We start from the raw sequence: 21,372 nt of genomic DNA, 5'->3' as shown, positions 1-21,372 counted from the left end.
TGGATCGACTGATCTAATCTGGCTAGCGATTGAAGAGGATGTTGAGTACGTTTCCACTCACGATCTGGTGCGGATGTATGACCAAGCGCCTTCAGCTAGTTTAGTTCATCAAGACTTTTGAGGTCAACATCCAATGTCGAACACTTACAGAGGTATTTATCTACCGTTACAACGGCGAAACTCAAGACCATGGATCTGGACACATCAATCCAGATAATCTTGTCAGTGTTGTTGGTATCATTGAAAGTTTAGCGCTGAATCAACCACGTTTCAAAGAAAGTGAGAAGTGAGCAACCCCACCACAAGTCATGAGAACTAGGGAGGGAAGCACAAGAAGCTGCTTCTATTAAGTTAAAGACATGAATTCTAGAACGAGCTTTCCAATGGATGCAGGTTTAGGGCTCAGTATCAATCCTAGGAAAAATACCGAACTGGGATGATAAACCCGGCCTGTTGTACTTCACGCTGCAAATTAAAAAGAAAGTCGTGACATTCAAACAATAGACTTTGTCAATGGATTTAGAGCCCAAGCTGGCGCCCACAGTAAAATTGGATCTAGTTATACATGGAAGACTTCTTGAACATAGATTCCTACTTGACACCAAGATAGACCTTTTGACACACAAGAGACGTCCGGTTGTGTTGTAGGCAAAGGGACTCTTCATTTCTTTAGATTCAACAAAACCCTGAAGTTAACCACTGAGATATCCTGGGGCGAACTAGCAAAGCTACCGAATTCGGTCAAAGCAAATCTCTAACCTTCCAAAAGTAACTCAAACAATTAAAACTGAAGACGATCCTGTGTTTGCGAAACCAAGCAAACTAACTCTAGAGTCAAACTGGACCACACACTACAGTTGACGTTTACCAATCTCTCTGATAGAGACTACGCATCACCACTACCTATATTTCGGAGGAAAAATAAGGGTGACCAGTGACCTTATGAGTACTAGAGATCTTACTTGTCAAACTATACCACATAGGTACCTAGAACTACGAAACTAAGGTCCCACAGATGGAAAGCCTCGTGCTGTACCTCGAAACTACCCGTTGTCCGTGTCGATTGTAAACGTCAAGTTGTCGTAAAGTGTATCAGACCCAGTAGACTGTGCTTCGACCAAAACTATCTTCCCACCATATGTAATTTGTAATCACTGTCAACTTTCGCAAATGAAACCTAAAACCTAATCCAAAATTTAACATATAACACCGCCAATCACCTAACAAACATGTCAGAACGATCATAGAAAGGAAAGAATGTCGACCACAAAGAAGTACTGAATGCGTTGAAAAATGAATTAATATTTTTTGAATTTGTGCGATTTAATCAAATTTACACGTATTCCTTTAACTTCACCAGCATATGGTTTGTCTTCTTTACGAACTGGCGCAACACGTGATCTGTAACGAATTGTTGCCTTGCGGTATTTATATCGTAAATGCACTCTAGGATTACGTTCACGTTTATGTCGATATTTTACAATGCCTTTATTTTTCATTATCTGGAGGAAGAAAAAAACCTCACATCAGACTGGCAGAAAACTTAGAAGAAAAAGATAGAACTGGTTCGAAAAACAAACACAAAATGCAGTAGAATATTATGAAAGAAAGTGCGACAGACCAAGAACTGTTCGATTGGAGTGAACAAAATATGATGGATCATAAATGAATAAACGAAACAGGAAGAAATATCATGGGCTACCAAAATTACTACTAAAAATATCACTTTAACTACCATTGCTATTACTCATTCTACTATGAAGAGACCGAACTCACCATACTTAACTGAAAAGATGATCCATCATTGTATATGCGTACAAAGAATGACAATCAACTAGTTACTTTCTAGAAGCTAAGGTTAGATGGAAATTAAAACCAATCAGTGAAGGTGCAATATGATAAGGTTTCAAATATCATTAAGAATATCAATTTTCTGGACTGAAGATAATACAAAAAATGATACAGAGAAATCCACAAATCTAATCACTAGACGAATTACATCGTTCTCTCGAATTATTTTGAGGTGAAAAGTTATCGTAGAGACCACTGAATATAGTCGTCAAATATTTCGAATCCTTTATTATATCAACTTCAATTTAAGAAAATGGGTAGTATTATAAGTTCTCACTGAAAAAGTAGGACCAAAAAAATGGTTGGTGAGTCACGCTTTTACTTATTTATCGTCAGGACTTTATAAGAAAACATTACGTTGAGACATTAAATAATGAAAAAAAAACTAAATTACAGATGATTCTGGCTAACCTCTTTGCTTATTGGTCGATTTGGTAGATCATGAGTGGACTGGTCAGCTGCTGTCGGATTAACTATGTCCCTTTCATCAGGCGCTAAAAATTGATCACTATCATCGTCGAATCCTGAAATGCTTCCGTCACCGTCCTTATTAGATTGACTATCAATAAACTGACTGAAACGTAAGGAAACTCAAAATTAAGAAATATTGTAATCATGATATTTTATAACGATGTATACGATTGTTCAAACAAAAAAACTGTCAAAAGTAGTATAGAAACTTATTTGAATCAACACTGGACACTTTTTTCTACATTCTTCAGGTCGAATAATCTTAGTAGTGACTGGTTTCTAAAGGTTAAAGGAAGGTAAACCAACACATGGCACTATTCCATGAAGTAATTGACTGTCTTGACAGGGATCTCACAAAGTGGGGATTTACTGAAAAAAAGCAGAGCAATGATTGCAATTTACGGCTGCGGAAAAATTGTTGCAGTACCGCAGTTCCATCTACTCTTATTTCATGTAGTGGATCGGTGGCTTAGTGGTTAAGATGTTTGACATTTAGCCACTTGGTCTCGGGTTCGAGCACTATTAATTCACTCACTTCAGTTTGAACAGCCGAATAATATCACTAACTCTAATACACAAGGTGTGCCTGAGAGCTGAGTATACAAATCTATTCTTGGTAAATGATTTAGGATACAAACACTTCGCACTCTTTACCCTAAAATAAATTTTACATTTGTTTTATTACTATAGTAGATATTATATCACTTTTACTCCTAATTCGCTATGCATCTTCAAGATTTTCTGCTCACTGTGCTACTAAGGGTGTTGAGAATTTCATTTATGCATATTACAATATAGTGAATACCTCCGGGTTTATAGCAGAAAAACAAGTGACCAACTGAAATTTAAAATAACCAATGAAGTGATAGTACACAATAAATTCAGCACTATATAATTAAACTTCACCCTTTATTGTCGATAAAAGTACACTTTAGGGACGAGTTCTCCACAATTGGGGACCCAACCATTAACTTTCCGTACGAAATTAAAATGCCATATATAGTAATCAGTGTAGGGACTCTTAACAACCTGTTTGGATTCCCCTGAGAATTTGATAATATGGACAACCTATATCAATTAGAACGAGTTTATGTGTCGCGTGGTGTGGGTTACTCATCCACATAAGTAGTATATGACGATGGTCAGGCATGGAATATATTTCACTAGAAAATAGATAAGGAAGGAGCGGGAACGGAACCCAATTGGTATGAAAATGCATGAACAATGAAATCGGAGACTATGAACTGATATTTGCAGAAGGAACGGTCAAGATTGCGACAATTGATTGATAGTTCGCAAATTAACTGTTTACTGTATGGTTGTCAGATTTTAGTGAGATATTCTGTAATTTTGTGCTCGAATTCATTCGATTGTCCCCACCTTGTGTTTTTCTTCACTATAGTTGCTTTTTCCTTTACAAGTAGAGTAACATGTATAAGACATTAATAAAATCATACATTTCATAAAATTTGTTTATTTTTTGTAATGTTATTGTTTTCTTTTCCACAAACTATCTACTTCTAACAGCTGATTTCTAATTGGTCAGAAAGTAGCTGGAAGTTGATTGTGACTGTTTAAAGCTCATCGCTATACTATGCTTTCGCCCTGTTGTCTTCACAGAAGACTAAATCCCAATTACTAGTCTATAGTTGTAACCAATAAGACACAACTTTGGAAAAAATAAAAACAGCACATGATTGACCACAAAAAGAGACGAAAAGATGATAACATAACGAGTTTCAATTATTATTACCTATCAGTATTGGAAAGAACATCCACTCTACAAAGTTCGTTAGTCTATAAACAATAATGGAAACAAAACAGGAAAATATTGACTGAAGTTGAAAATGTTGGGCTATCTGACATCAATTAAATATATAAGAAAGGCGAAAAGATCATTTCAAGGCCTAAAAGCTTTCGTCTGATGAAACGTACTGTGTAAAATTCGCGTATTATAACTGTATTATTGGTAGGTAACTTTCTCTTATTGAATGGTTTCTCTCTTAAATATGTAAGTTATTTGTTCGACAATATTCAAATAGTTATTGTAGACTTACTTGTACTGCAAGTTGACTGTTATTGCTGAATTCATCATCGTTTTGAATTTGATTTATTGTAACAAAAGCTGATTATTATTTACTGTAGAACTTTATATATATATATATATATATATATATATATATATATATATTGATGGTCGCCAACCAGCTAAATCCATATTTAATATTTATTCTGTGTCATTCCCTTGTATGTGTACAGTAATTATGACGAATCCTTTAAAATCACATTGGTACGGAAAAACGACATTCCCCCATCGAAAAACAATTTTCAAGCTAACAGAGTTGAAAACTAAAAATATCGAATCATACTGTTGATCTAACATTACGAAAGCATCTAATAAGTTATGTGCGCTTATTTGTATTTGGAGTGTTTTAACATGGATCCCAACAAACAATGGAGCGTTTACAAACAAGTACGGGTATGATAAAATACCTTATTCCAAAAGTAATTTAGAATGAGATATGTTTGCACAATGTCCTTGAGGAAAATTATGTACTGAATTGACCTCAGTTGTGTTACCACGGAAATCCAAAGATCACTAAACAGTTAATTCGTCTTATTATGGAACTCCATGGTAATGAATGGCCATGATCACTCCAGGAAAAAATCTAAGGCATCCAAGTCTCTTAACCAATGCTTAACCATTAGACCATCCGATTAGTATTCAATAAATTCACACGGTATTCTAAATGACATAAACCTATGACAAACACTACATAAAAGCTAAATTAATCTCCACGAAACTCATATATATATATATATATATATATATATATATATATATGAACTTACAGTTTTCCTCTTCTGGATTTTAGTATTCTTCACTTCATTGCCAGGTAGTAAAGCATGTAAACTGTGAATCAAAAAATATAAACACAAATTTACCATCTTTACGGTCTATTGGAGTTATTCAATTACTTTCCATTTAGATTTGTACTACTTTGTGAACAAATTTAATCTAGTGATCAATTATCAACTCCTTTGCCAGGCACAGATTCGTGCGGCTGGGTTTCCAGTTACATTTTAAAGGTGAGGGGTAGTGATATTACCTTACTGTCCAGTCGGAAGTGGGTAAAATAAAATGGAGTTTAAATCAGCAATTTAATGGCAGAAGGCTGAACACTTCACTGATGAATTACTTTATCTAAAATTGGCTGAAAATGAAGTGGGACTGGACAGATGATACGTCCTAATTTTAAACACTATGGTCAAGTATATCTGCGATCAAGGAGATAGGATCGCGTCAAGTACCATTGGGTCTAGTTATGATATGAAAAGAAAGATATCATTTAGCCATTAGGTCAGAGAATTCAGTGGTTCGCAATTTTAACTATGATTGTTGTGCGATCAAACTACATCCTCATACATATGCACAAGTATATATATATATATATATATATATATATATATATAGTGTGTGTGTGTGGAAAATATTCATTCAAGAAAAACTTGTACCAAACACTCACCATTGTTCTCTCATACTTAAATCACTGATAGAAGAAGTGAAAGTAATTGGATTAAGAGTATACGGTCTACCAGATGATAAAGCTTTATTAATCACTTGAATGAGACGATTTCCGATAACATTAAAATAACCAGCATCTTCACTTAAACAACCGAGTCTTTCCTAATTTTAAATAAAATAACAAGAAGTAATAAGGTCGTAATAGTCATATATCAGTTTTAGTTGGTGTTATCACTGAAAAATAGAGGGGACTACACAATAATTTCATTTTATTATGGGACTCCTTAGACATGAGTATATAGGATCCTGTTAGGAATCAAAGCTTAAACCTTCAATTCTTGCGGCAAATGCTTAACTAATAGAAACTAATGAGCTACCATCTAATGGTGCGTTTCCAGATTCAACCAGTTCGCGATGTAGGACGACAATCATTAAATACTATTGAGGATCATTGTTAACATTGCTCACGTAAATGAACCCCACCAGCCACGACTTTATGTCGGAACTTTAGGAACATATTGAAGTAAGAGTGAACTGAAAATGATTATGAATCGTCAATTTACTGAATGTGGACTGGTTAGATAAAACACATAGGGGAGTTATTTATAAAAGTAACACTATTTGATAGTCTTATTTTTTTAAAATATCCTTTTAATGACACAACATTCCTCGACCGACTGTGGTATGGATACCTACTGTTTGAAAGTTTTAAAATAATAGGACGGAACGGCCGTCCAGTGCTTCCAGGTTTTTCATGGTGGTCTAGCTTCAATTGACTCATGATTTCAACTATGAAAAAACAATTGTTCAATGGCTCCTTGGTTTTCAATGGTTGTTGTTTAACTTCAGTCAACTGCATGATGTAAACTACACATTGAACAATTTACATAAACATCCTTATTTTAATAAGTTTACTGTTTTTAAATTTTAACCTACTATTAATAGAGGTGATTAGCTAGGGACGTTCATGACCAAGTGTTTTTGTTAAGGATTTTATTTTCACACGAGTAAAGATCTGGAGTTACTACGTAAGGAACAGACGATCATTAAACTATACCAAACACAGAGAATCAGAGGAATGAAAGGTTTTCATAGGAGATTTTCTAATATCACGAAAATAGGTCAAAATATGAATGACACTGTCAGATGTATAGAGGTTGTCGATGGTAAAAAAGAACTGACTCATCGAAGTTTCATGGTAGTTGGGATTCTCCAATACACTGTATTCGCAATCCTGAAGGATATGATGTCCTCTATGGGATTTAAAGCAGTGTCACAAAGCTTCAGAATACAAGACAATACCACTGCACAATTTTGATGACACTTTAAACGATTATTAATACATACTTGTGGGCTTAAATTATTCCAATGTTGATGTACAGGACAGAATTTCGATCAGTCCTCATGTGTAAACATACACCCTAGGTGGGTGGCTTTGATATAGCTATCTTGTTATAAGTTCTAGTCACAAAGATACAATAAAAACCGTTACAAACAAATATGATAACCGTCGAACAAGATAGTAGTTAACTGGGCCTGGCAGACTAGTGTATAATGCATTGATGTTTGGATAGATAGGTACTGGATCCGAATCTGTGTGAAGATCAGCACTGGAATGCCACTACATCTACCTGACCGGTCGGTCCCAAATAAAGCGAAGCTCACCTAGATTGCACCCCTACACACAATTCAAATATACTAAGATTAATAATAGCTTTCTAAGAGAAGATACATCGACTATTTTTACAAAATTTATTAGATAAAACGTTCATCATTATTTCATTGTAGTAAAAATCATTAGTGATATAATACCCGCTTACCTTGTAATGTTCTTCAAGTTCTCTATGTATGGGATTATGATGAAAAGCTGGTGTAAATTGTAGACGATGAGTAAAGTAAGCTTTTAATAAACTGGCATATCTAAAAGAAAGTGAATTATTATTACTAAGAGTTAGTTGGTTAACAACTATTACTTTGTTTGTTGAATAGACAATCAAACAATCTAGGGAATGAAAGTTTCAAGTGAGAAATGTCACAAATATGAGGAATAATCTTTTTTAAAAATTGAAGAGGATATGAAGTTTTAGTAATTAGAACTGATGGGTGTGAAGTCTTATGCGTACTCATTTAGCTATCGTCAAACTTAAGATATCATATTGTTCAAAGTAAAGGTCACTTCAAAGAAATATTAGGATGATAAAGAAAAGATCATTATTCACATATTAATCTATGGGCCTGTTGGAATCAGTGTCTGGAGACACTATCATTTTCATAATCAAAATGAGAGAGGAACTAAGCAGAAGTAATCGAATAAAATATTTTGTAAAAACTAGATTAATAGGACGATTAATCCTCTGAACAGGATTTCAAATGTGACTAACCTATATACCTCATGATTTTTGTTAGCTAAGAACCCTAAGCATCTCATGCCTTATAGGAAATCCCTTAAATCAATAACCAATAGTTCACTCGATCAACTGGTGTATTTCCCACTTCTAATCACTCTCGAGTGTCTTATGATTAGTCAAGCTGAAGGTGATGTTCCAAACATTTAATATATAATTAGTTGAAAGTGAAGTTAAATGCGACCTATGTAGCAATTTTAGATATAACATCAGTGGTATTTTTCATGCATAACATTTACTGAAAATATCTACAACAACATATATTATGAATACATGGCCATAGCTAATATAAAAATGTCTGTACAAAAAACAGAAGATCAATAGCTTAGTACTTTAAAATACTGAGATTTTAATAACTGAATTGAGAGATAAAACTCACCACTACTGCTTTTGTCTCAGAAACTAATGGATAGTAGTAACACTAGTTACTACACAAAGAATGTTTGGCTCAAAATCTTTGAGTGATCAATACTTTGCTTCGTAATCAGGTTACGTTATCATAATCCACACAGAAAGAAAAACTTATAAATTGACAGGAAACGACTAATTCAATTTAATAAACTTTTTTATAGCGTTGTACACTTGTTACAAGTTAACAGAGAACGTTCTTTATCTGTTATTTTAGTGGTTTCAATTACAGGCTAAATAGTAATAACCTTCACCAATTTATATTTAATAATAACTGTACTGTGCACATTTAAGCTATAAGCTTGTTTATTGATAATAACGATATCAAGAAATATTATATGACCATATGTGGCGTGGTATTTTGGTGGATAATTTACTTGGATATAAATTTGCAAAAGTTGTAGGTTTGAAACCCACGGCACCTACTTTAGTTCAGGTAATCGGGTAGTGTTGTGAGATTCTATTATAACTGCAATGCTAATAAGTAACTAACTGGCTTCTCATAGAATAATTTTCTTATCGTAATTCACTAGTTAATCATAAAAGAACTGTTTTCTAATTGGTTGATACATTATTTATCTGTCTGATCATACTAAACTAGTCATTCTGTCCTAATCTGTGCTGAGAGTTGACCATTTTTGTTTTTCTACCCAAGCTAATTATTGCTTATTGTAGAACTATATATGTATATATATATATGAACGTAAAAGTATTACAAGCCATGAGTCTTTTGACTTTATTCGACCTGTAGTGAGTTTGCCCGATGAATTTGGCAAGTATTATCGGTTATTACAAACAAAATGTGACTAACAGTCAAGTACATAGAACGACAACTAGGAAGATAAACTACATTAATTGATTAAAGTAGATTACCACATACTTTTCATATTGTGTTGAACGTTTTTTCAAATAAATTACAGCAACGCAACTTGAGGGAAGACCACGAATGCATATATTCTTATCCAATTCGATCCAATCATCATTATTACTGATTTCATCATTATTAACTATGCCCAAGTTTCGTGTTAATGGCCTCCATTTCTGTTCTAACCAGCCGGTTACTTTATCTAGTTCACTAAACCAACGACCACAATCCGGATAGTTATCATTTAAATACTAAAAATGACGATGTGGTACATTTAAAACAAATTCACAATCAACAAAATTTATTGGTTTGTTCAACTTAATACTAGACAAAGAGATTAACAAGTTGGCTTGTTTTCTCGATGCAAGAATATTTCGAAAACACCGATTAGTCTACTTTCAACAGAGTCAAGTACCAAACATATCAGAACGATATGACGACCTGTTTTATTTAGTACAGTAATAGGGATATAAGGAATCCAATATGAACAGTGTTTCTATTAATAGGTTTTGATATTTTTATCGACAGATGCTTAGCTGGATTTACTGTTGCTTCCTCAAAATGGTGTAGAATCAAAAGGTCCTGTGACAGGAAAGTGAATAATCAGCTAACTACTATGAGGTCGGTTAATCTGACAATTAGGTTTACCAATAAAAAAATATATTCTTATCCGATAGTCACAAAGCTAAATGATGAAACATAATTGTAAGGGTTTTTGTTGTCCCACTGTTAGTAATTAATGCTAGATTTCCATAAATTTCGGTAAGTTTATATAGATCTTGAACAGGTACCTCAACACTACCTTTTTGTTATAAGTTTCAGTATACTCAGGCTATAGCTAAAAATAGGAAGCGCGTTCCGACTTAATTCGAACTTTAAGGTGGATTTGTATGCAACACAGTTGTGATGCTCACACTGAGACTTCAGACTAACGCCAACCAGTCATTTCTTAGGCTACTGAGTACAGCTGCCCACCAACTCGCTTAACAAGTAAACGTTTATTCGTGTTTGTTTCATCCTGTTGTGGAGATGTGAACACCCACACAAGGAAACATTTACATGGCAAGTTATAAATGGGAAAAAACGTGGGTTCTAGATTTCACAGATATTCTCAGTTCAAATATGAAACGTTTGTGAATGATTACCAAAGCTCTGAAAACACAAGAATATTCATGAAGGTTATTTTATTTTTTTCCTCACTAAAGTACAAACAATAAGTCACAACCGAATAGTAAAAACAGTATACTATATACCTTTTGAATGAGCATTTTATCAGCTGACTTAGGCCAAACAAGTAAAGGAAGTCCATGAGATCGAAATATTGAAACTTCAGAAGACAAATTTTGAGGAAACGATGGAATACTAAGATTACTTAGTTTGCAAACAACCAAATCGACTTCAGTAGGATTTGAGATGTCTGAGTGATTAGAGTTATTGTAATTTTCACATGTTTTGAGAGAAGGTTCATTTAAATTTTGCTGTATATATAGATGAATTCTACTTTGACCAGTTATAACAAGAAGTTCACTTGCATCTGGAGGTGAGAGAAGCAACTGTGCCGACGAGGATTTAAACAAAAAGGGAGGGTACAATGCTGCCTGCTTTTGTCGACAATCATTAATACAAAGCTTTTGAGATTCTATTTAAAATGTAAAAGTGAAAGCATATTAAAAAGCATCCATAACACAAAATGACCAACTGTGAATTAAAAAAAAATAGAGAAAAACAATGCTTAGAATATGATATATTAATTATGCATCATTGAAGAAAGGATGATGGTTTCCCTTGATTTACTTGGACAATTTGTCGCATCAGACATTGCGTATACCTGGATCTATCGATCACTGAGACGATAACACAATACAATTTGAATCTCATAAAAACTGCTATGTCAATAGTTAACCATAAATACTGACTAGATTTTCTTACTTTTGAAATATACCAGGTTGTTTGTTGGAACAGTTCAGAACAAATTGTTGACACTTTTAACATAGGCAATTTGTTGTTTGGTATGTTCAGTATTATGATTGAATCTAATAAAGTTTTTATTTCGTTTCTTACTATGGTGAAAACAAGTCATGGTAAAAGACCTCACGCTAAACATTTCCGGCATTATTTAGTATTTCGATGTTCTAAAATAAACCTGCTTACTATCCCGATACTAAAAGTCACATAAGAATTGACATAAATTTGCCTTACCTAGTATCAATATCGTAAGAAACCAAAAAAAATGGAAATAATGATTACAAAAGTAAGAGAAGTTGTGATCTAGTCATGAAATAAGAAAACAACTGGCTGGTGCACTGACACATGCCATCAAGTATCTTCGCTCCCACTAATGAGTGTGGATGATTGCAAATACATTTGATTGGGAAAATGTCGAGGTTTTGGATAGGAAGAATACAAAAATCAGGGAATTTTTAAAAGCTGGACACTCAGGCAAAGCAACAGTTAATAAACACACGGACATCGATCTGATTTATCAGACAATTAGAAACATAATGGATTAATATAGTACGATGAACCAGGACAAAGGGGGAGATGATAAATCAAATATGTCAATAATGACAAGATAAAGCTCGACGATAATCAACGAAAATTAAGGTCGACAAGATAAGCTACCAGTCATGTGGAGAAATCTGAATAGTTCACTTCTATCCGATTCCGCGCTGAAGACTTCAAGACTTTCGATTTTCGGGTCTTGAAGTGAAGCGAATAAAGTACTTGTCACTTTTGTCTATAATTTTTACGACAAATATCAAAGCAAGGGTTAACAGGACACTTCAAATTGGTTATATGTTTTAAACAAGGTAAAGTATGAAGTTTTGGTCAGTCAGTTGGAAAGACCAGGCTGACTGATGCTACTGGAAAGTATAACGACTGTCACCTACCAAAAGTTACGATTATATCTTAAGGTTAGGTTTAAACAAACTAGGATAGTCAGAGGACACTGGGCTGAACTGTAGTCTGAATAAAACGGTCAAGCTGGGGCTTTACACTTTATCAGGATGATAGGAATTAGTATTTTAGAGCAACTGGTGATGTATCTCAGGATCGATGACAATGATACTGCAAGAAAATAGTAGTAATAAAACTCATTCGCCGAGCACAGGTCTATTTACTCGACTTTTAATGATACATTGTCTGTAGGGTAATGATACTGGTCGGTAAAACTATACTAAACCAACTGTCTTCACTGTCGAAATATCTTATGTCAGATATCAGCACGACTTTCATATGATATTAAGGGCAGATTGTTGCTGGAGATCATGATCTCGACCACATTTCGTATTTTAGAAAGACCAAATGAAGATTTCGGTGAGACTATAATTTATGGATGACTTTGAGCGACGCCATGCTGACTTTGAGTGTCCACCTAATAACCAGGACAAATGAGGATTATGAGCCTGTGTGAGCAATTAGAACTATGATTTACAAATAAGGATTAAGGTTAGAAATTAAATTTAGGGTTCTCATCACGAATCGATATCAGCTATAATGCCAAAACTCTATTTATCCAAATGGATGAGTGAATTTCGCGACAAAATCTATGATTTGGTATCTTATACATGAATGGTTGGTCCATAAATTGTAGTCTCGCCACGATTTCTTAAAGGAATATAGTGTTGGGGTCAGAATTTTAGTGTTTGGAGTGTTAGGGATCCGGGCTATACATACGTTCAAACCCCAGTAGATGAATATAGATACGAACACGTGACGATGTATTTGCCGTCATTTATACTGCGTCGTTTGAGGTCTTGTGACGCTATTAAGTATGGAAACTTGGGTTTCATATAATTCCATATAGGTTCAACGTTGATACTCTTATCTACTCACAGAATGATGATACGGTGTTGCTGTAAAAAGAGGGAAAGATAAGGTCTCCTGACATACTTTCAAAAAGGTAGTATTCAACACCTTCGTGTTTTGACTTCTGAACTCCAAACAAGCATTTGATGTTTGTACACCTTATTGATGTGAAAGCCATGAATTGATGAAGTCTACATCTTAAGCTTCTTTCTTGCTCATAAATGGGACTCATTAAATGTTGTAGCTAATAATTACGTAGACATTTTCCATTTCCGCAGTTCGTTATGACTTGATGGTTTTCCGACTATAATTATGGTAGTGATAAACGTATTCCTAAAAGCTGAAAGTCTGTCCTGAGGGCACATAAAGATGACAAATGGTGGGTCAACAGAAATGAAAAACGTCTGGCTTATCGTTTTCTGGAGCAAATTGGTAGTAAGTGCCGTTAAGTGCAGTGTAATCAGAAACTAAACAGCAGTTAAATGATTGTCACATGCGTCGAGAATCATTTTGCAGATCGCGTTTTTAGAAAACACTGAAAACCCCCAAAAAGTTAATCATCGAGTTGTACACATCTAGCGGGAAGTACGTAATCACACACAGAACACACAAGACAAGATTTTTACCCATACCTTCATCGTCAGCATCAACTTTATCCCCACCGTAGTATGAAGGCTTTTCTCTTGGTTTACCAACTTTTACATCCTATTTTAAAGGTGAATTCGGAAGTTACACTCCTTACCATTAATCAACCGAAATATGAACGTTGATGTGAAGTTAAAAAGTCAACTCTATTATGACGAAATAACTATTTCATTGGTCAAATCCAGCCACGTTGAAGAAACTTACCAATATAATAGCCAAGATAAGAAAGACTGATGCAGCCTGAGTAAGTAAAATATGGGTCATTACCTGGACTGTTTGAAGATAACTTTAACGTCCGAAGAAACTTCTGGGCATGGCATACAGTAGCGTACGATTTGTACGTACTCGAAGAACTCTAGGTATTGTCAAGGTCACTGAATGGTCTCAAACAACTACTCATCAGATTTCTTTTTATATACCTAACAGATTGCTGATTTGATCTCTGAGAGACCCATGTGTATAGAAACAGTATACATGAGCAAATAACCTTGTTGAAAATTCACTTAAATTAAGCTCTTGGTACTTGTATTATTATTGTAGCTGTAAATAATTCCCCAAAATCAATAGCTCATTAAGTGTTCGACATTGGATGCTGACCACGTTGTTTAAGTGGACTTGTTTAGCTGAAGGCTTTCGGTCATGCATCCGCACCAGATCACGTTTCAACACAGCGTGGGACACAGCTCCTACGTTTCATTAGCCAGCTTATAGGAAAGGTCCTCGATATATTGGTAACGAATCAAATATATCTTTCCTGCCTCTTCTCGTCTGACTTCTGATTTCTATCTGACTGGGAACGATCAAACATAGAAGGTGCTACTGGTATCCAGTTGTAAAACTAGAATATCCGTTGCATCATCATTGGTGAACCCGACGTGATCTGGTACACCAAGTCAATATACTGTGAGTCTGTTCCATTTTGGAATATTATTATTCATTGTTATTCTTTATTTGAATTTTATATATTGTGATATACTTTTTTCGCGAATTTTTTTTCTCGGATATATTTTACTTAGACATTTTTCGATATCTATATTACTATGACGGAACACTCTCCTAAGGTTCTTAAGTTTAAGTCTATTCCCCCTATTTCGATTCAGTTAACGCCATTTTGGCCCGACAATATCGAGTCCTGGTTCTGCTATGCAGAAGCCGATTTTTGCATGCACGGAATCACGGACTCGCGCACACGTTTCCTCGCGGTAGTTAAGGCGTTACCGCGCAAGTTTAACAGGTACGTAACACCTAGTATGTTTACTAGTGATGTTTCCGAACCTTACGAATCGCTTAAGCTATCGATTTTAAAACGAGGAGACCTAACTGATCGACAACGGTTAGACCAACTCCTTAACAATATCGACTTGCAACATGGTTCTGCGACGGACATGTTGCTTAGAATGAGAGAAGTCATCGGCCAACGAACTTTCGATGATGGCCTATTTAGACAACTTTTCTTGTCTAAACTCCCTCAACAGGTGCAGGCAGTGCTTGTTTCATTTCAAAACAATGCCATTGATGAACTAGCTGCATCTGCCGATCGAATCTTGGAAATCACTAGATCTTCTAAGGCCGAGGTTTTTTCCATCAAAGAAAAACCCCAATCGACCTCGACTGACATGGCCGAACTATGTCACACGCTTACACGATATCTTAGAGTTCGCAATGACCGTAGTCGGTCCAAAACCCCGCGTAGAAGTGCCTCACGTAAGCGATCTGGCTCTCGACCACGAGAGACAGACAATCCCGACTGGTGCTGGTATCATAACCAGTACGGTAAGTTTTCCAGAAACTGCAGGAAACCTTGCAATTATCCGACCCCAAAATCGAGTGACACGAAAAACAGTTCGGGAAACTTCCCAGCCGCACGCGTTAACGGCAACCGTAGCCGGCGAACACAGCCGCCTCTTATATGTCACGGATGTGACTACGAAAGTTCGCTACCTCGTCGACACTGGCGCAGAAGTTAGCGTTCTTCCAGCAAATCTCGACGACAGACTTCGCGAGTCTGTTTTAAGTTTACAGGCGGCAAACGGAAAGCCGATCGCTACTTACGGTAAAAGGTACGTCTACCTTAACGTGGGTTTACGTAAACCCATACACTGGATTTTCGTGGTTGCAGATGTCTCTATGCCAATCATTGGTATTGGCCTGTTACAACACCACAATCTACTCATCGACACACGCGCACGAAGGTTAATAGACGGAAACACTAAGTTATCCGTTTGCGTAACTCCTTGTTCTGGTTGCAGGTTATCCCCAGTCACGATTAAGCACGCCATAGACCCCTTGTACCAAGCTGTACTCGACAAATACCCCGGGATATACCAATCGCAATCGAAATTACCTTGTGTAACCAGCAATGTTACACATCACATCTCGACTACAGGACCACCTGTATTTTCGAAAGCCCGAAGACTCGCTCCCGAAAAGCTTAGGTTAGCTAAAAACGAATTCAACCACATGATGGACCTAGGAATAATTCGACCATCGAATAGTCCATGGGCATCCCCATTGCACATGGTCCCTAAAAAGGACAGCAATGATTGGCGGCCAACTGGTGATTATCGGCGTCTGAATGCTAAAACCATTCCCGATCGTTACCCGCTGCCTCATATTCACGATTTGACAGCTACCTTGAAAGGTACAACTGTCTTTTCGAAAATCGACCTGGTTAAAGCTTATAACCAAATCCCAATGGCACCTGACGACATTCCTAAAACCGCCATCATCACTCCCTTCGGTCTTTACGAATTTCTACGAATGCCTTTTGGTTTAAGAAATGCGGCTCAAACCTTCCAAAGGTTTATAGACGACGTCTTCCGAGGTCTCAACTTCGTACATGCGTATGTTGATGACTGTCTAATAGCAAGTCCGGACAGAGAATCACATCTCAAGCATCTGGACATTGTTTTCGATCGACTTCAAAGGCATGGCATTACTGTAAACATTCAGAAATTCCAAATCAGAACTAACTGCTTAGACTTCTTAGGACACACTATTGATGCCCAAGGCATCCGACCCCTTAGGAGCAAAGTGGCGGCCATTCTGGATTACCCAGAACCGACCACGATCAAGCGACTGCGAACTTTTAACGGACTTGTAAGTTTCTACAGACGGTTCATACCTAAATGCGCATCCCTTACGAAACCGCTAACCGATCAGCTCCGTGGAAATGCGAAATCAATTAGTTTAGACGACATAGCCCGTAAAGCATTCTCCACAGTTAAGGAACACATCGCTAAAGCAACCTTGCTTGCTCATCAGGACACTCAAGCGCCCATTAGTATCGCCGTAGACGCATCCGACTCAGCAATCGGAGCAGTCTTACAACAATGGGTTAACAACTCGTGGCAACCTTTAGGATTTTTCTCGAGACGGTTGCTAGACGCGGAATCTAGGTACAGCACGTTCGGTAGGGAACTCCTAGCTATGTATTGTGCTGTACGGCATTTCCAACATTCCATCGAAGGAAGAGAATTCACGCTTTTCACCGATCACAAACCTCTTACCTTCTCTTTAAGTTCGTCCTCAGACAAGTACTCACCGCGAGAGTCTCGACAACTCGACTACATTTCGCAGTTTACTTCAGACATACAACATATTTCTGGAGCAAACAATGTAGTCGCAGACGCCTTGTCTCGAATTAGCTCCTTGAACAGTTTCCAAGGAATCGACCTTCTTAAACTCGCTCAGCTTCAAAAAGAAGACATTGATCTTCAGCATGAGTTATCCTCGACAACTCTAAAACTAAGTATTAAGCAGATGGGAACAGGTAAGGAAACCTTACTCTGTGACACATCTACAGGTAGGGATCGTCCAATTGTACCAAAACATTATCGCCGCAACGTCTTCAATACGTTGCACAATCTTTCTCATCCAGGTGCTCGTGCAACAATCGAACTTATAGCCGAACGCTTTTGTTGGCCTGGCATGAATAAAGACGTGAGGGAGTGGGCACGCTCCTGTGTAAGCTGTCAGAAATCTAAGGTCATAAGACATAACAAATGTCCCTTAGGCTCTTTCAAAACCCCTGACGCTCGTTTCGACCACGTCCATATAGATTTAGTAGGACCCTTACCCGACTCGAACGGATACTCATATCTCCTAACATGCGTAGACCGTTTCACTCGATGGCCAGAAGCAGTACCGATTAAGGACATTACTGCTGAAACCGTGGCCCGTGCTTTCGTCGAACGATGGGTAGCAAATTTTGGCTGCCCTTCCACAATCACTACAGACCGCGGACGCCAGTTCGAATCTGGACTTTTCCGTTGTCTGACCTCACTATTAGGAATCACGCGCTTCCGAACGACCGCCTACCACCCACAAGCAAACGGGTTGGTAGAACGTTTTCATCGACAACTAAAAGCTTCATTATCAGCTTCAAACGTTTCACAGTGGACAGACGCTCTTCCACTCGTCTTGCTAGGTATCCGCAATGTAGTGAAAGCTGACATTGGATACACGGCATCTCAACTCGTTTACGGAACGACACTCCGACTCCCAGGAGAATTCGTGGATCCTTCAGCTTCTTCATTGAACATGGATCTAAACTCTTACACGAGTAGGCTTACAAACGCTATGCGTTCAGTTAAACCTGCTCACACTCGACCTCAATCAACTGATGTTTTCGTTCAACCCGAATTACGACATAGTACACACGTCTTCGTTCGTCGAGACTCACATCGACGACCCCTCGAATCAGCATACGAAGGACCCTTCAAAGTTCTTCAACGCGAACCTAAGTACTGTGTAATCGATAAGAACGGTACGAAAGATAGCATCAGTATCGATCGACTCAAAGCTGCGTACCTAGAAGGAAACCCTAGCTACGTCGATTTTCCTTCGGTACAAGCAAACGACACAGCTACTACACTCGTAGTACCCTACACGACAACCGACACACAACTTGATACTTCGTCAACGTCGATAGATAAACCTAAAACAACGCGTTCTGGAAGACGAGTAAGATTTCCAGAACATCTTAACGAATATTGCACGTAGGACATAAGCTTTATCTTGAATTACCCTTTCAAAGTTTATTATAAATTTTTTTTAATATGCTCATTTTTTTATTTTTATAAAAAAAAACAAAAAAAACAAAACATTTTTTTGAGCGTATATATATATATATTTATATATTGAAAAAAACCAAAAGAAAACCTCTTTTTCCGATCGCTTTTACGCTGTTTGTAAGTGTATCAGTTTATTTTTTTCCGCTCATCTTGTGTCCTTACGCAAGTACGAGTGTATTTTCGACATGCACTCACACGTTTTATTTTTCCTCTTTTCCAGGACGGCTGGAAAAGAACGACGAAGTTTCGCAAGGAACCGAAATTTTCATTGTACTATATTTCTTTATTGCTACGTTGTACATTTTGGTCCCATAGTTTAAGGAAAGACGACCAGACGCTGCTAAACGAAGCAAGCTATCAGAAGAGTGTTTGCCAACGACAAACTCGTTGGGTTTAAACTTCTGGCTGGTCACGTCTTAGGGGCATCACTACCTCACTAGGGGGGGAGTGATCTGTAGCTGTAAATAATTCCCCAAAATCAATAGCTCATTAAGTGTTCGACATTGGATGCTGACCACGTTGTTTAAGTGGACTTGTTTAGCTGAAGGCTTTCGGTCATGCATCCGCACCAGATCACGTTTCAACACAGCGTGGGACACAGCTCCTACGTTTCATTAGCCAGCTTATAGGAAAGGTCCTCGATATATTGGTAACGAATCAAATATATCTTTCCTGCCTCTTCTCGTCTGACTTCTGATTTCTATCTGACTGGGAACGATCAAACATAGAAGGTGCTACTGGTATCCAGTTGTAAAACTAGAATATCCGTTGCATCATCATTATTATTATATTAAGGGTTATGAGCTGCACTGTGTTCACAGCAAAAAGGTGTGCCGTCGACTTAGTAAGATAATCACACTGCACTATCTATTATGTTGTACTTCTTATTCACACATCTCGCAGTAGTATAGTATATGTTGGGAGATCCAAAATGTTTCTCGAAAAACGTTGACGATACCACAGGTATTATAGTTTGACAACACTTTACCAGCAACACCTATAATTTAGTCGCGCCCACTAAGTAATAGCAAAAGTCAGAAGCGAGGAGGTTGGAAGATATATTTGATGAGTTGTCAATGTATCGATGAGTGACTGATCTAATCTGGCTAGTGGTCGCAGGAGATGTTGCACACGCCGTTCCAAAACGTGATCTGGTACGGATGCATGACAGCACGCCCTCAGCCAAATGAGTCCACTGAAAGGAATGTGGTCAGCATCCAATGTCGAACACTTACAGAGCTAGTGATTTTGGGGATTTGTTTACAGCTACAGATCACTCCCCCCCTAGTGAGGCAGTGATGACCCCACGATGTGGCCAGCCAGAAGTCTAAACCCAACGATTTTGTCGTTGGTAAACACTCTTCCGACAGCTTGTTATGTTTAGCAGCGTTCGCTCGCCTTTCCTTACAATAATGGGCCATGAAATACAATACAGTAATCGTGAGACAAAGTACAATTGAAATCTCGATTGCTCATAAACTTCATCGCTCCTTTCCAGCAGTCCTGAAAAAAAGAATATGTAAGTGCATGTCGAAATACACTCGTACGCGTATAAAGACATAAAGAGAGGGTAAAAAAAGGTTAATAAACTAATACGTCTGCGACAGCGTAAAAACGATTAAAAAAATTTTAATAAAGTGAAAATTCCCATTTTGACATTTGTTAATTAAAAAGGAACGAATCGAGCGAAGAAATTTCTTTTCAATTAGTTTTTCATCATGGCTCTGCACTAATATATATATAGATATGATTTACAATAATTCAATAACACTCATGGAGTAGATACGTTACGTAATAATTATATAATGACATCGATTATAAACTAACATTAATTGGAAGAGAAGGAATAATACAAATCAAAGTTATTATTCGAAAATCAAGCTGTTGCTACGTTGCATAATATATAAAAATAGAAGAAAGAACTAACAAAATATTTTGATGAATGGTCAGTAATATAGTAGTTATGTAAGAATCAAGAGACGAATGAAGAGAATAAGTAAAATACGAAAATACAAAAAAAATTGAAGGAATAAGACAATTATCAGAAGGGGTTTTGTGGAGATTTTAGTAATTTATAGAGTTGAGATCATGAGTAAATTGAAGCTAGACCACCATGGAAAACCTGGAAGCACTGGACGGCCGTTTCGTCCTATTATGGAGCTCCTCATCAGTGCGCATCCACGAACCCACTCTCGCGGGATTCGAACCCAGGACCTACCAGTTTCGAGCCGAAGCCCTTAACCGATAGACCACTGAGCTGGCATCCAACGGTGTTAATGTCTAACTTCAACTGATTCACGAAATTGAGCAGCCATT

At 37.0% G+C, this 21,372-nt stretch overlaps 1 protein-coding gene across 2 annotated transcripts; it reads right to left on the bottom strand.

Annotated features, from left to right (window-relative positions):
* Positions 1–1,288: 1,288 nt before the first annotated feature.
* Smp_037460.1 (hypothetical protein) lies at positions 1,289–14,350 on the bottom strand (the record flags this gene model as incomplete). Of its 2 annotated transcripts, XM_018795402.1 has the most annotated exons (11): positions 14,249–14,350; positions 14,079–14,211; positions 13,969–14,041; positions 10,780–11,165; positions 9,542–9,777; positions 7,669–7,768; positions 5,850–6,010; positions 5,176–5,236; positions 4,076–4,119; positions 2,263–2,425; positions 1,299–1,502 (listed from the first exon to the last, which is right to left on the bottom strand). In XM_018795402.1, exons 2-11 carry the CDS (start codon positions 14,079–14,081, stop codon positions 1,299–1,301), a joined length of 1,431 nt encoding a protein of 476 aa, XP_018649718.1. In that variant the 5' UTR covers positions 14,082–14,211; positions 14,249–14,350. The 2 variants fall into 2 exon arrangements, with proteins under 2 accessions (XP_018649717.1, XP_018649718.1); XM_018795401.1 differs by lacking the exon at positions 13,969–14,041 and having other exon boundaries at positions 1,289–1,502; positions 14,186–14,211.
* Between the last annotated feature and the right edge of the window lie 7,022 nt (positions 14,351–21,372).

The sequence above is a fragment of the Schistosoma mansoni genome, chromosome 2 (genome assembly GCF_000237925.1).
Source record: "Schistosoma mansoni strain Puerto Rico chromosome 2, complete genome".
Taxonomy (NCBI): domain Eukaryota; kingdom Metazoa; phylum Platyhelminthes; class Trematoda; order Strigeidida; family Schistosomatidae; genus Schistosoma; species Schistosoma mansoni.
This window is presented reverse-complemented; position numbering and strand designations above follow the sequence as displayed.